Source organism: Papilio machaon, chromosome 3 (genome assembly GCF_912999745.1).
Source record: "Papilio machaon chromosome 3, ilPapMach1.1, whole genome shotgun sequence".
NCBI lineage: Eukaryota > Metazoa > Arthropoda > Insecta > Lepidoptera > Papilionidae > Papilio > Papilio machaon.
In genome coordinates this window covers 1,446,507-1,463,419 of record NC_059988.1, presented here as the reverse complement: position 1 = coordinate 1,463,419, position 16,913 = coordinate 1,446,507, and the positions used below count along the sequence as shown (strand labels likewise).

Sequence of the window (16,913 nt, the reverse complement as noted above, 5' to 3'; positions counted from 1 at the left end):
AGTACACTTTAGGGTATAAATATTTGCCGGCCATTAAATTGTATTGAGCGTACACTATAGCCCAAAAATACGATTTATCCGAGTCCAAGGTAATTGAAAGCATTAAAAATAACTGCGACATTTAGGCTCCCGTTACAAAGTGCCTTTTACCAAACTGCCTTTTACTATAAATCTTTATTTACTTTTTAAATTTGTTCTTCTCTTAATGGAACTAGAAAGGAGTTAACTGAAAATATATTTAATTCAAAATTCAATTTTTTTCAATTCAATTGCATGAAAGAAATAGATTAGAAAGAAGAAGAAGAAATAGAGCGTCGGTGGCTCAGGGGTTAAGCACTTGACTTGCAATCTGCAGGTCCTGGGTTCGAATCCCGCCATGTACCAATGTGTTTTTCGATTTTCGATTTACATATGTACATTTATCCGACGTTCTTACGGTGAAGGAAAACATCGTGATGCAACCTGCACATATCTGAGAAGAAATTCAATGATATGCGTGAAGTCAACCAACCCGCACTTGGCCAGCGTGGTTGACTATGGCCTAGTCACCCCTAACTTAGGGTAGGCTCCGAGCCCCTCGGTGGGGACATATAGTGAGCTGATGATGATGAAAGAAATATTTTAACTTAATGGGAATATTTATATTTCAAATGTTTGATATTTGCAACAAAGGAGAAATATTTCTTGAAACAATGTAATGTTAAAGGAAACTGGATGAAAATATTCCTTGGGAAATGACGGAAGCGTCTCGAAGCAATGTTGTAATTCAGCTTTTACAAAATATTATAATTGCTTTTATATTAGTGTGCGTGGTATATTTAATACATCTTACACGTGTTCTGTTCATATAAGAAGTATTCTTAAATATTGTAAACTCTATGTATTTAATACTCTATCATCTGTAAATTTCACCCCTTCTTACTTTCTATTAGTCAATTGTTTAAAAATATTTTATTCTCTGGTTCTTATTCTCGAGGATTGTCTACGGAGACGTAGCAAAACAGAGATAAAACGTAAACTTAACGAAAACGTTGTATTAGGTTTACTTTGGATCAGAGTGTTTCGGCTGTAGAGTTTTTTCAACATAATCTTTTTAATTAACCATTCCCAGTAATTTAAAAATATTTCAAGTTATATGCCACAAGTAAATATAGCATTAAATACAAACTATTAACATATAAGTAATAAAGAACTTAATAGCAATATATGTCGGCGTCTGCATGATTTCAATCGCACAATAGTTTATTGTGCAGCAAGAGTATTCAAGCTGGCAATCCAATATGGCGGCACTGCTGTACACGAGTACATACGAATGTAAGGTTTATTGTAACAGATCTTTTCAAGTGAAAACATGTTGTGAATCTTATAAATATACTTGATAATAATAATAATATTTTTAAATTCAATACACAAATGTCTGGTTCTCAATTTAAATAATTCACGTCCGTAACCCAGAGGTGTTTTGCAAGCTGAGATTACGGATTTTAGTTTGGCGCGATCCTGTCTATACTCTTACGTCTTTCCACATTCATACATCTACGCGAGTTTGTCGGTTTCGAGTGCTCTTATATCTGCCCTTTCTTAGTATGTACGCTATACGAAACGGCTTATCTATTAAATTAATATAACTTACTAGCTGTCGCCCGCGACTCCGTCCGCGCGCATTTAAAAAAAACTTAATAGATGTATGAAAAATAGATGTTGGCCGATTCTCAGACCTACTCAATATGCTCACAAAATTTCATGCGAATCGGTCAAGCCGTTTCGGAGGAGTTTAACTACAAACGCCGCGACACGAGAATTTTATATATAAGATTAAAGTTATCGTCGAGAAGATAGGCATTAAACTATTTTTAAACAAATTTAGTATAGTCTTTGATTATGATTGAGTCTTATGAAAAAGGTAACTTAATTTAAAAAGAAGTTGTCATAATCTTTTCGTATTTACGAGACATAGCAAAACAATCCCTTGCAAGTTACACTTTTGATATAACCGTCAAATGCGCGTTTGTACCAGGTATGTTGGTAATATATTTCTATATGACCGGTGCTATGTTTTATTAACCTCTTAAAGCTGAACAATCCTCAGCGACGTGTGACGGATGAGGACCGGCAGGGGGAGGGGGGAGGGAGAGGCAGTGAGTGATCGCAGCGCCATCTTTATTGCGCGACCTACTTGCCAGCCTACGACACTGGGCTCCATCACGTATTGAGGTCACGTTAATTATATCTATAATGCTATCATCCCTTAGTATCATCAGTATCATCCCTTGATATATCATCATTAATTTTGGATAGAACACTTAGTTCATTCGTTATGTGATTTTCATACGATGCTATGATTTATTAATAACTATCTAATAAATGTCTATCTAGTAAACTAGAATATTACAAAAAGGAAAGATTTGATTGACTGTTTTTCAATAGGCATGCTGCATTCAATAGGCTCCGAAATTACTGAACCGATTTGATTTTTTTTAAATTCCACTCGGAAGAAGTCGCGAGCAGGTACTAGTTGTAAATGATTAAATTATTTTTTTAAGCAACATTCCTAAAATTGTATTCAATTTATAGATTTTATCTGACTATTCGTTTGGTGTGCGAAGTCGGGGCTGATCGCTACTATATGAGGTGCTCACTTGAAAGCTATGATTAGCGTTGTTGACGCTGCACTCCGCGAAGATCGCGTCCTCCAGCTCAAACTCGTCCCATAGTTGACTCTGCAACAATAATTACATTTAGCCTGTGTTATCACATAATTAATTACCTTTACTATAATTTTTTAGCCGACTTTAAAAAGAAGAAGGTCATCAATTCGACTGTTTTTTTATGTGTGTTACCGCGATGCTCCGCCCCTGGTGCTCCGATTTTGATAAAAATTATTTTAATCGAAATGTAGTGCTTGCAGATGGGTCCCATTTTTTGATTATTTTTTAAAATAACTAGAAGACTAGTAGATTTAGAGTTTATTATACATCAAGCCGGATGAGTTTTTGGTATTATACTACAAAAACAAACACAATGTCCAAAAATGTAACTCCTTTATAATATTATAGCGATAATAAACAAAAATGCTTGAAGTTATATTACATAATGCTATCCACATCAGTGAAGTAGATATACGAGAAATTGCAAGAGAGGACAGGGAAAGTGATCGAGTGCCTACTAAATGCAAAAAAAAATTACCGTAATGTTGCCAGTAAAAGTTGATCGATGTGATGTTAAAAACATGTTCATTTTTTTTTGTACTTCAAGTACTATCTTTTCAAGTACTATTTTAAAATACATTAACATACTTTCAGTATTTCAAACATAAATATACTACATAAAGTGACGTCACAAGTAGATATATAGGGTAGGTTCGCAGTAAAGTCCCATATGAATAATGCACACCTGATTCGCCTCGGCGCTCTTCACTGTCACAATGATGTACAACAAGGGAATCGTTGGAAGAGAACTGCGTCAATAATATATTGCTTAGTTTTTTTTATTTAAATATCTCTTGTTGGCAATAATTTTCGTTATAAAATTTTTATAAATGGAAACACTAAGTAACTATAAATTTTGTATAAATGAAGTTATATTTTTATTTTAATACTAGCTTTCACCCGCGACTCCGTCCGCGCGGAATAAAAAATAGAAAACGGGGTAAAAATTATCCTATGTCCTTTTCCTGGTCCTAAGCTACCTACCCACCAATTTTCAGCTAAATCGATTCAGCCGTTCTTGAGTTATAAATGGTGTAACTAACACAACTTTCTTTTATATATATAGATGAATGGCGTTGTACGCTAGTATACGCCGCTCGTTTGTAATTTTAACCAGAAAATTTTAAAGAGTGCAACATTAGTTAACTTTCGTCATAAAAGTATGAAAAGAAACTTTCAATTATTACCAAGATGTCATATCTAATGTACCTACATCTTCGTAGTTTCGCCCGATATTTCTCATCAATACAGCATAAATATAGGAGCAGGTACGAGATAAACATACGGCACAACGATTGTTGAATTTTTATAAGGAATATTTTTAAGCTACACTAACTACTAACAAGATTATTTCTATCTTGCCAATATTATGAATATGAAAGTTTACATGGATGGACGGATGGACGGAAGGATGTTAGTAACAAGGTATCTCCAACGGATCTCGATTAAATTTGGCATGGATATAGAACATAGTCTGGAAGAATACATAAGCTATTTATTAACTTTTTAATTCCGCGCGAAAGGAGTCGCGATCAACAGCTATGATTAAATAAAACAAAACATAACTTTCGTAATTTTATTGACATTATGAAGAGAAAATATATCTCTCGCATGTAATGCATAAACTCTCAAACTACTGAATCTTTTTTTTTATAAGAGAAGGGGGCAAACGAGCAGCGGAAACACCAAGGTGTTCATCGACGCCCATGGACATCTGCAATACCAGAGGAATTGCAAATGCGTTGCCGGCCTTTGAGATGGTGATACGCTCGCTTCTTGAAGGACCCTAAGTCGTAGTGGTTTGGAAATACCGCCGAGGACAGACCATTCCACAACGCGGCCGTGCGCGGCAAGAAATTTCGCGAGAACCGCACTGTTGTGGAATGCCAGCCGTCCAGATGGTATGGATGGTACCTGGCGGTCTGTCGGGTCGTCCGATGACGAAACTCTAATTTTATAATTATAATTATTAAAATATAAATTACAATTTAGAGTACAAATTTCCTTCGTCCTTTAAAATTTCACCTCGAAGAGAAGACGTGCACAAATTTGTTATTAATAAATTGGAGTAACTATTAGCTATTCAACAATAAAACAAAGTGCCCGACTAGAATTCAATGCCAACAGTGCAATAGTTTTGTAAACAATTACACTACACAACCAATAAACGTGTTAGCTAAAATTAATGAGGTTTGTAAACATTGTGTATACTATTTATTGTTTGTTGTTGTTGCCTCTAGCTTCATAGCTTATTTGTGGTAGTTAGAACGTTCCGAAAGACGTCAGTACTCCGCATATACTAAATAAACTTGCTATATATCTTGTGTACAATTTCTGTAACTAATTAAAACAAATCATACCGAGTAGAAGGAGTGTCGGTGGCTCAGAGGTTAAGCACTTGACTTGCAATCTGCAGTTCCTGGGTGCGAATCTCGGTTTGTACCAATGTACATTTATCTTACATATTACGTACGTTTATCCGACGTTCTTAGTGAAGGAAACATCGTGATACAACATGTACATATCTAAGAAGAAATTCAAAGGTATATTCAACCAACCCGCACTGGGCCAGCGTGGTTGACTATGGCCCTAGTCACCCCTAACTAAGGGTAGGCTCCGAGCCCCTCGGTGGGGATGTACAGTGAAAATGTATGTACAATTGTGAACAAAAGACAAGTACAAGTTGTTGCTTATATAAGTGTAAATATTATAATAATTCAGAAATATGAGCACTTTACTAAAATACTGAAGTGTCTCAAGTGTCGATATACATTCGTGAGATTACATTTCTTAGCTTTCCAGCTTTTCTATCGCACCAAGATATTTGTATCCAACTAATAAATAACTATTTCAGAAGAATACTATAAAACAATTTTAACGCCAATGATTTAGTTTCAAATACCATTAACTATTTAAAATGACTCCAGATGTAATGTTATTATAAAATATTGCGTTGTTTAACGCTGATGTGGTGAAGTTTATGTTCTCTTAATGTATAAAGGCGCGTTTCCATGCGTGTACTAACGAACGGTCCGCGCATCCATTTAAACATCGCGATTAACTCAAAGTTAATCCCGGCGGGTCAAACTGACGGAAACAGAGGACACGGTACGCTGGCTGCGTTCTTTGCAGAATCATACACCGTGGAAACGCGCCTTTACGCTCTATTTTCACAGCTGGTTGACCACAGCAATAAACGTATCCCGCCGGCGAACAGATGTCGAGGTTTCGCGGAACAAAACTGCAACATGTCGTTCCGATCAGATTATTAGGGGCTTGGGAATATAACGCGTAAGACTTAAATATTAACAAGGATCTATATAAATTTTATAGATGTAGTTTGTTTTACAAATATATTAACTAAATCCTAGAGCGCTAAATTCTTTGAATTAGTAAGAAAAAAAGTGTATGTCTCAAAATTTCCTTAAGGAGAGCTTTGCACCAGTGAGCAGTTTATATTTTGTACATTACTTTTATTTATTTATTAAAAAACCATATATTTCGTACATTACAAAAAGTCCGTTAAAACAAGTGCTGGCTGAACCCTGATGACGTAAAGTCATTCCCTCGGGCATTTTAAAACTATTCAAATTGCGAACATGAATTTAAACTTGTGATTAGAGATAGAGTTCTACATAGTTAATACATATATACATAGTCCCTTTAGTCTATATTAATATTATAAAAGGGAAAGATTTTTATTTTTGTACGTAACGAATAAACTCAAAAACTATTAAACGGATTTCAAAAATCATTTTGCGATTAGAAAGCTACGTAGTCATTAAAACCTAAGGAATTTTTCGCTTTTGAAAAATGTCTATCTAATATATAAAATTCTCGTGTCACAGTTTTCGTTGCCATACTCCTCCGAAACGGCTTGACCGATTCTCATGAAATTTTGTGAGCATATTCAGTAGGTCTGAAAATCGGCCAACATCTACTTTTCATTTTTTTTTAATTGCGCGCGGACGGAGTCGCGGGCGACAGCTAGTTTCAATATATGATACTGACAGACGTATTATACGTACTGTACTATAAGTATATGAACCCACAATTCATGTATAATGCAAGATCTAAGCTAATTTTGGACGGTCATACAATTTTTTCACAACCGTTCTCTGACCTTTACGATTCTCATTATATTTTCAAAAGCTCGTGAAGGTTCAACCCTTTACAAATAATGACTGGAATATGTACTTGAAAATGTTTTTTCAGTAAATATAAAATTGTTTCTAAGATTCATGTAGAAAGAATATGGCTCTTTCTATTTTGGGCTGTGTTTTTTTCTTTAGTTTATTATGTTAAGACAATTTTCTTGTATAAATAACCATTGCTTGACTATAAAGACCGTATATTTATTCTTACAGTAACGCAAGTATACATTTTATATTTCAGTATTAAATTTTTAATAAAAAAATGTGAGCCGTCATGGGACGCCTGGCAGATGTGAAACATCGTGTGTGTACAAGTAATATGCATAAAATATTAAATATTATAATTAAATAAATAAATAATAATGATAATGATGATAATAATGATGTTAATGATAATGTAAATGATAATGATAATATATATATGTGTGTATATATGTATACCTTAGTATAGCTTGGCGACCCGTCGCCACGCCAAGCGTCGCCACGCCAACAATTCGGTTTACAAGTGATCCTATAGATGTTTTACATCAAAAAAAGAATAAAATAAAGCTTCAAAAAGTGTCCATTTCAAAATTAATTCCTTCAACACAACACACAGGGGAAATTTATTAATTATTTTCGGTTTTACTTTGCGAGAAATTATATGAAAAACGACGTCCTTTCTTCTTTTATTGTGTATTCAATCTAATATCTGAATTGTTAATTAAGCATTTTAATAATAATATCCACTGTCATTATTTATTCTGAATGCTAAGTCTATTGTAGATACAATTAAATATTTTGTAATTTGACAACAACATCAAAATTCAACAACCTAACCTTGTAACGGCGGACATAAAATATTAATTTATATTTTGTAGTTATAACTGCACAATTGCTTAACTTTTTTTTTAATTATCGATTGCACATTGTAATTAACAGCGTATGCCCGCGACTTCGTCAGCTCAGAATATAAAAGGACTATTTTTTCATAATAACTAAATTTAATTCACATATATTTGAAGTCCGTATCAATTGATTCAATTTGATCATTGTTTTTAAGTAGGTCACCTCACTATGAAGCTAAAACTGATAGATGTCAAGATAGAAAATAAATGACGTCTATCAGTTTTAGCTTACCACACTAATTAATTTAATAGACATGATGTATTAAATTGGTCCTACTATGGTGGTACTATGTAACATACGTTCAAAATATCTTGAAATATACATATTTGAATATTTTGAACGTACTTATTATGGACAAAGTAAACTGCAATTATTGCGCAATCTCTATCCTTAAAATTTAAAGAAGTTTAAACGAATATTTGATATTATATTTTTGTTATACAATTAAATAGTTATAATTAATATATTTTGAAAAAAAAAAAATAATTCATTTCCATGGCCAGTTTCGACAATTATTAGAGCAATATCTAGACAAAAAACATTTTAATAAACTTTTATACTAAATACTAGGTAATTAATTAATAACGGCTTAACTAACGTGTGAACGTCCGGTGACGGCACCGACTAGTTTCGGACCCGTCGGGGGTCCATCTTCAGGGCGAGTGTTTATTTTGATGACTTCGCGGTCGCGTCGCGTCTCACACGAAACTAGTCGGTGCCGTCACCGAACGATTACACGTGAGTTAAGCCGTTATTAATTAGTTAATTATTATGTCTCATGAAAGTTTAAACAATTGAAATAGTAGGTAGTTTTAATTGACTATAATAATAGGTTTTTTTGAAGAAGTATATTTTTATTTTTGTAACAATTGTATAAATAAAAAAAGACCATAATGGCGACGTTCCAGTTCGTTTAGAATGCGCTTTCTCTGACTTTAAAAAATGAAAATATAAAAGGTGGAGAAGGGAGAGCACAATGGTGATACGGGCGACGTCTCGACGGAAGAGGTCGCTACTAACAATGCCAACTAATTCCCAGCCACCGCCGCTTTCTGGGTCACATTCACGCTGCAGTTACATCACCATTCTCCTAGCCAACAACCAGTATGTATCACTAAAGGAATGATAATACGCAAAAAGAAATAGTACAGTTATGGCGACCACAACCTACATTCCCTCTGAACGCTATTTAGTAAATTGCATCAAAAACTATAATATTACTAGCTTTTACCCGCGACTCCGTCCGCGCGGAATAGAAAACGGGGTAAAAATTTGCCGTGTTCTACGCTCTGGGTATGGTAATGTACTTGATGTGCCATTTACTAGGTCGGGTTATTATATGAATTCGTTCACAGTGAAAGGTGCGTACTTGTGGAATGAGCTGCCTCGTGATGTTCGTGAGTCAAAGTCCCTAGCTATATTCAAATCTCAGCTACATAGCCATCTCCTGAATAAAGCCACTCGCTAAATCTATTATATATTATGTAAGTTGTATAATCTGTTTAGTATATTCGTATTTAACTAGTTTAATTATACATAGTTCTTGCTCTTATTTATTTATTTTTGACCTTTTTGATGTGAAACATCTATAGGATCACTTGTAAACCGAATCGTTGAGTTGGCGACGCTTGCCGTGGCGACGGTCGCCAAGCTATACTAAGGTATACATCATATATACCGAACCCGGCCTGAATCCACCAAAATATGATGCTTTCCGTCCTTGTCTCCGGGGACTTTCCACAGGATGAAGGAACCCCGATAATTGAACTGATCGGAACCTCAAACATTTTAAATCGTTGCTTTGCATATATATTAAGCTACTAGAAAAACTTCAATATCGTGTTTTAGAATATTGTTAATATTGTTTGTTGTTGAGCGCGACTTCACCATAGCAACGACGTGACAAGAGATAACGAAAATTTGTAGAAAATAAATGTACTTCTTGTGAAGATTTAAGTTTTTATTCATAGAATAAACATTGGTGACCCTGCCGACGTGATGTAAAGGTCCGATTATTTATTAAAATAATCGTCGAAGAATATACATCACGGCAACGAACCGACGCTACCTGGGGACGTTGGAGAATAAAGGCTGAGGGGACAACGTGGTTTACTCGTACTCGACGAATCCCGTTGTGGAAGTAGACCGTTTCCGTACGCCAGGCTTCGACGTGGATGGACGTCAAGAACAAATCATTAAGAACAGTTATTACGATAAAGGATTGCTGTATTGGACTTTAACAAACGACAAAGGAAGTAACAATTTTAGTTAAAAACGTAAATTCTAATTTGACTTTTTCCAGTTTAATTTGCCTCCATTTGCTTAATTTCGTTTAGAATCGAAATAAAAATTGATTTCGCGCACTTATGTACGCCTATACATCCAAAAAATAAGTATGTGGCGTTCTTATTAAAGAAATCATAGCTACATAATACTTTGTAAATCGCAGTTAGTATATCGGTGTATGCCGAGTACTCCAGCTGCCGCCGCTGCACCAGCCTCCAGATCCTGCGTGCTGCTGTCCGTAGTTCTGCCGGTCAGCCGAGTGCGCCGAGCCTCGCTGTCACCGATCACCGCGCCACCGCGGTGTCCGCATCGGGATCAGCTGACTGGCCGTTTTGCTCTTTTAGCAATAGTCTGCGCGGTTTGGCTTTGTTTATTTCGCTTTACTTAGCACGTTATTCGCTCGTACGTATTTTTAATTTATCTTGATTTTAACAATGGCCGAAGACTTAAGGCACTGGTCCGTGCTCGTAGTACCATAAAATCGAGAATTACTATATTCACCAAACATTTTAATAATGTCAAAACGAATGACTATAAAACTATTACTGAAATACAAATTGATGAACTTCAATTTAAACTAGATCGGTTCCAATCATTAATGTCGCAATTTGATGAAATTCAAGGAAAGATCGAAATGTTGTCTTCTGATTCTGAAGAATAGATAAATGAAAGGGATGTTATGGAAGATAATTTTGGTTCATTAATCTGTCAAGTGAAAAAATATATTGAAGGGTTTCATAACTTACATAATAATGGCGAAAATGATTTGGTAGTTAATTCACATTCATCCAAACACTCCAAATCATTTAATATCAAATTGCCGACTATAGTATAATATGCCTCACTTTGATGGAAATTCATTAAAATGGTTAGAATTTCGCGATACGTTTAATTCATTAGTAAATGAAAATGACCAAATTCCGGAGATTAATAAGTTTCACTATTTACGTTCCTCGCTAAGAGATGGCGCTATTGTCGTCATAAACTCAATTGCTTTTACGGCTGCAAATTATAAATTAGCATGGGAGATGCTTTGTAATAGGTACGATAATACTAGGCTGTTAGTGAATAATCACTTGAAAAATTTTCCTTTCAACCTCTTACTAAGGAATCTCACCAATCATTACGTTATATGATTGATAATTTTACCAAAAATTTACGATCACTTAATGTTTTAAATGAACCGACCGATTCTTGGGATACATTAATTATATTTATGATGACGACCAAACTAGATGGCTTCACTAGTTGTAAATGGGAGGAATATAGAAGTTCTTTACCGGACTCTCCCTGCCTGGACGATTTTTATATATTTCTTCGTAATCGAGCTGATATTTTAGAAACACTACAATTTAACAAATCTGATAATTTTAAATACGAAAAAGGTTCTCATAGATATGATCCAAAAGTAACAAGATCCTTTGTAATAACCAATAAACGCACAAATAATAAATCTTGTGTTGTTTGCAAAGGGAATCATTTATTACATAATTGCGATCAGTTTAGAAACATGAGAGTGGAAACTCGGTTGAGTGAAGTTGCCAGACTTAATCTTTGCGCCAACTGTCTGCGACCGGGCCATCGTCCCTCTCGATGTTTTCGTCAATGCTGTCGTCTATGTAACATAAAACACAATACGTTGTTGCATATGGAAGAGGTAGGTAATACTAAATTAATTAAAGATAATGTTCTATCTCATTCTCCAGGCAAAGACAATGAACTACCTCACTCACCCGGCAGCGTTCACGGCGACGATAATAATACCGAAGTTTCGTTGTCCGCCGTGATGCCCGGCCCAGTGTTATTATGTACTGCGCAAGTCGACGTTTTAGACCCAATCTCGAATAAATATTTTTCTGTTAAGGCGCTTTTAGATAATGGCAGCCAGTCGTCGTTTATTTCACAAAATCTGCAAAGGAAAATAAATTTATCCATCTCTGAAACCAACTATCCGATTAAAATATCTGACATTAATAATAATATAAGTACTATTTCTCAGCAATGTACATTACAAATTAAATCTCGTATTAATAATTGCCATGTAAACGTACCTTGTCATATTATACCGCAAATAACTACAAGACTACCATGTGTAGAAATAGATATATCGACGTTCAACTTACCAGCGAACATTGAGCTAGCTGACCCGAGCTTCTTTAGTCCCTCCGACATCGATGTGCTACTGGGAGCGGACGTGTTTTGGGAGATCGTACGCGATCAACAAATAAGACTCGGGCGAAACAAGCCCACTCTTCAGGAGTCCGAGTTGGGGTGGTTGATATCTGGACCAACCGGTGTAGGTTTTGGACCCCTTAATAAGGCTTGTCATTTTACACGCAATATCGAGACTTCCCTATCGTAATTAATAAAGAATTACAACGTAACGTCAAACAAGTAATTAATAAACTATCAGAAGCTTGTTTGCCATTGCGGAAGTTCCGTACGAATGTACCTGATATTTTCAATGATATCCCTACAACCAATGACGGTCAGGATTTCTGTAAAGAGTCTACGGTTCTAGGTCTTAACTGGTCTCCTCAGACTATTACGCTACGTTTTTTAACTACGAGCGACGTTGATCCAATCTTTACTAAACGTAATATTCTTTCAACATTGTCAAAACTATTTGATCCTCTTGGTTGTTGTCAGCTATCACTATAATTCCCAAAATGTTGCTACAAAAATTATGGCTGCTAAAAAACGGCTGGGACGATCCTATTCCAAATAAAATCGCGAAAGAATGTCAAGATTTTTTTAGAAATTTACACGCTTTATCCACCTTTGATGTTCCTAGGCACGTCGCTTGTCAGGCTCCAAATTGTATGGAATTACATTGCTTCACGGATGCTTCGCAAATGGCTTACGCAGTGTGTTTGTACCTCAAGTCCACTGACAGATTAGGCAGGACTGCAGTCCATCTGTTTTGCGCCAAAACAAAGGTAGCCACATTAAAACCTGAATTGACTATACCTAGGCTGGAGTTAAAGGGTGCTCTATTAGGTGCGCGATTGCTTGCCAAGGTTGTGAGTGAATTGAGTACAAATTCATTCATTCTATGTTTACGCCGATTCATATCTAGACGCGGAAAACCACGAATGATACACTGTGACAACGGCACGAATTTTGTAGGAGCGAATAACGAGCTAGGTCGAATGCTTAAAGCCGCTAACGGGTCTGTCACTGACTTCGGTGCCGGTGAGGGCATAGAGTTTAAATTGAGTCCCGCGTATGCACCTCATTTTGGCTGTATCTGGGAGGCTGGCGTAAAGTCGGCAAAATTTCATTTAAAACGTACGTTAGGACCAGGGATTAGCTTAACTTTTGAAGAGTTGACTACCCTTTTCTCTCAAATTGAGGCTATATTAAACTCAAGACCGCTGACACCTCTGTCTGCGGATCCTAACGATTTTACTGCTCTAACACCTGGCCACTTCCTTATCGGACGTCCTTTGTCGTATTTACCATCTCCAATAACAACCAAGATGTCTATTAATCGGTACCAGCAGCTGGAGCGCTTGAGACAACATTTCTGGTCAAGGTGGTCCAGAGAATTCTTATCCGAGCTTCAGCAGAGGGTCAAATGGAAACAATACAGTAGAACAGATATAAAGATTGGCGACATGGTGGTGGTGAAGGACGAGCAACCACCGATGAAGTGGATACTGGGACGTATTCACGCACTGCACAATGGACCAGACGGAATATGCCGAGTCGTTGATGTAACAACATCCAAGGGCGTCATCAAGAGAGCCCTGAACAGGGTCTGCTATCTGCCTACAAAGGATTCCTATTAGCTTCTTGAAACCACAAGTTTCAAGGGGGGGGGAGTATGTTAACGACGAATGAGCGCGACTTCACCATAGCAACGACGTGACAAGAGATAACGAAAATTTGTAGAAAATAAATGTACTTCTTGTGAAGATTTAAGTTTTTATTCATAGAATAAACAATATATATATATATATATATTATTTTAATAATATTACCTTTATGCATATTGTACACACACGATGTTTCACATCTGCCAGGCGTCCCGTGACGGATCACATTTTTTTTATATTTATGATACACCCCGCTATTTATGTTAGTCTCTCCTGTCCCACAGGGTTGCCTGGAAGAGATCGCTTATAGCGATAAGGCCGCCCTTGCGATGTAAATTAGTATTTAGTAATTTTTCTGTATAATTTGTATTAGCAATAAGAGTTAATAAATAAATAAATAAATAATAAAAATTATCCTATGTCCGTTTCCTGGTTCTAAGCTACATGCCCACCAATTTTCAGTCAAATCGATTCAGCCGTTCTTGAGTTATAAATAGTGTAACTAACACGACTTTCTTTTATATATATAGATAAAGAATATTGGATGGTCACATTTGAGATTTCATCAGAATATAATAAACATTGTGACGACGGGCTTAAATTTATTTTTTTCTTATTTATTACTTAATTTTTTTAAATTTCGTTAACATATTTATTTTAATAATGACAATCGAACGCTGTTACAGTGTTACGTCAGTCAAGCCTTTTTCAGGCTAATACTTTAATCGATGTTTTAAGCAGGTTAACTTACTATTGAAGCTAAAACTGATAGACGTCTAATGTGGCCTATTAAAATGACCCAACTATAAGACAGATTATTACAAATCCCGTCAATGTTAGCGTGGTCCTTGAATGTGATAATGCCAATGTGTTGTTGTCTCAGGTTTCTCAAAGGGAATGTAAGGGATGACACTACGTGGCAACACAAGTGTCACTACAGTGGAAATCCACACTAACATGGAATCAGTTGTTCTGTCGGAATATCCGATAGATTTAACTGAAATTTTTATTTAAAGAATGTTTTAAAAACAACAAACAGGCCATACAATAATATAAAAACATTTCTTGTAAGGCTAAATATTTTTCTAATTTAAAATGTACGAACATTAATTACGAAGGTCTTTTATCATAAATAATTTCACTTCACAGAAAATAATGGAAGGCGAAAAGAATAAAAGAACTGTCGCGAACATTCGCAAGCGTTTGTTTAAACGATTTCATTATATTTCATAAAACCAGCTACTTCATATTTTTTTATTTATTGTGGAGTTTTCTGTGCTTACAGGAGCTAGCTAGAAAGTAAACGGGGAATAGTTATGGGAACCTTTTTATAGGAAGGTTTTAACAGTGGTTGACGCCAGCAACAACAACATTGGTTGCACGAATAGGCTCTCTTTCTATGCGTTTCCTCGGTTAATTAAAGGTAGGCAACGCATCTATAATTGCGGATGTCTATGGGCAGCGGTGGCTTCGCTATTTTAGCGAATCAGGTGGTCGCTTACTCGTTTGCTACCTTAAAATATAAAAAGGAAGGATACATAAGGAAATATTGTTTGTTGAAAAAAAGGTTTGATAACAATTTAGTTGAAGAAGTCCACAGTAGCATATTTCTATCTACCGTTACAAATGTGTGTACGGTGTGTCTACGTGTGTGTGTGTTAAATAAAAGACAATTTATAACTAAGTAAAGCGCCCTCTTTCGAAAAACTAACACATAGTTGACCAAGTATGTCGAAAGGCGTTCAGATACAGTTTTGGTAAGTAGCAAGTATCATGTGACAGTTAGATGAGGACATAAAAGCTTCAGTTCAAATAAACAAGTGTGTAGTAAGGCATCGGCATTCAGGCCGCGTCGCAAAGGTCACACGGAGTAGTAGCCTTGGCAATGGTAGGATAGCCTTGGAGAGGCGTGCTCGAGCGAGCCTACAAGTATTACAAGTTAAAAGAGTGAGCGTGTCTTAATAGCATTTTGATTTTATCGAATACACAGACATGTGTAGAAGTTAAAATCTCGACAAGAATTGTGTTTGGTAAAAGCTTTGTCAGAGGTAAACGCATAAATAAAGAATCGTCAGTCATTAATCTTCACAAAGATCAGTTCCTGTTGTTTAAGTGAAGTTTACAACATTTATGTGTCTATTATTTTATGGAAAGTACGTACAGTCAAAACCGTTTATGGCGACATCATTTAGAACAACATACCGGTTAAATTGACAAAAATCAAAGGTCCTGGCTGAATGTTATATACATATCTTTCCTATTAATACCTGTCACCGGTTGTTACAACTATCGGTTTTTACGACTCAATATGAGTAGTCCCTTCGATGTCGTTATAACAGATTTTGACTGTATATATATAGCGCACTTAATTTACATATAGATTGTAATAACCTTGACTTGTTTGAAATAAAATAATTTCTTTGAATTAATTCATGAATAAGCAAATAATGTTCATACATATACAACTAAATAAGGATATGTAGAACAAAATTATAAATGTAAATTGCGTTTCGCTCTTCCATAGACCCTTTGCTTGCGTCGAAACCCTGTGGCATCTTTATTGTGAAAAGAGCTATGCCGAAATTTCCTGAGGGAAATTATTTCGTAGCGGGCCTCATAGGGTGAAAGCAAGAGATGTATAATATTTGATCGAACTGTGAGCGACGTCGCATACCTTTTCCATGATGTTTGCTTTGTCACGGAAATTTTACTGTAATACTAAAGATATCATCTAAAATGCTCCATAATTATTGAGCTAGAATAAATTACCTCTTGAACAAAAATGTTTGATTCATACATCACTACGTGTTTTATCCAAAAAACACTGCAGAATCTTTGAGAAATTTTTAAAAACAAACAAATTTAATAAATACCCCAAAAATTAAACTGTATTTAAAATAAACCACACCAAACTTTTAAGTCTAAATTCTTAAAACCACTTCAATTGCGTAAAAAAAAACCAGAGGATAAGTTATGACTTAAATACTTTAAGTTAATATTATAAAGTAAAATTATGTTACGATTTCTAAATGAAGTATCATAAAATAAAAATTCAC

The 16,913-nt window shown here is 35.5% G+C and overlaps 1 protein-coding gene across 1 annotated transcript in view; it reads right to left on the bottom strand.

Annotated features, from left to right (window-relative positions):
• The window catches only part of LOC106711014 (diacylglycerol kinase eta), a 79,868-nt gene that overhangs the window by 18,496 nt on the left and 44,459 nt on the right, over positions 1-16,913 (bottom strand). The window contains 1 exon segment of the mRNA XM_045686298.1: positions 2,640-2,720. Coding sequence (XP_045542254.1) covers positions 2,640-2,720 — 81 coding nt within the window.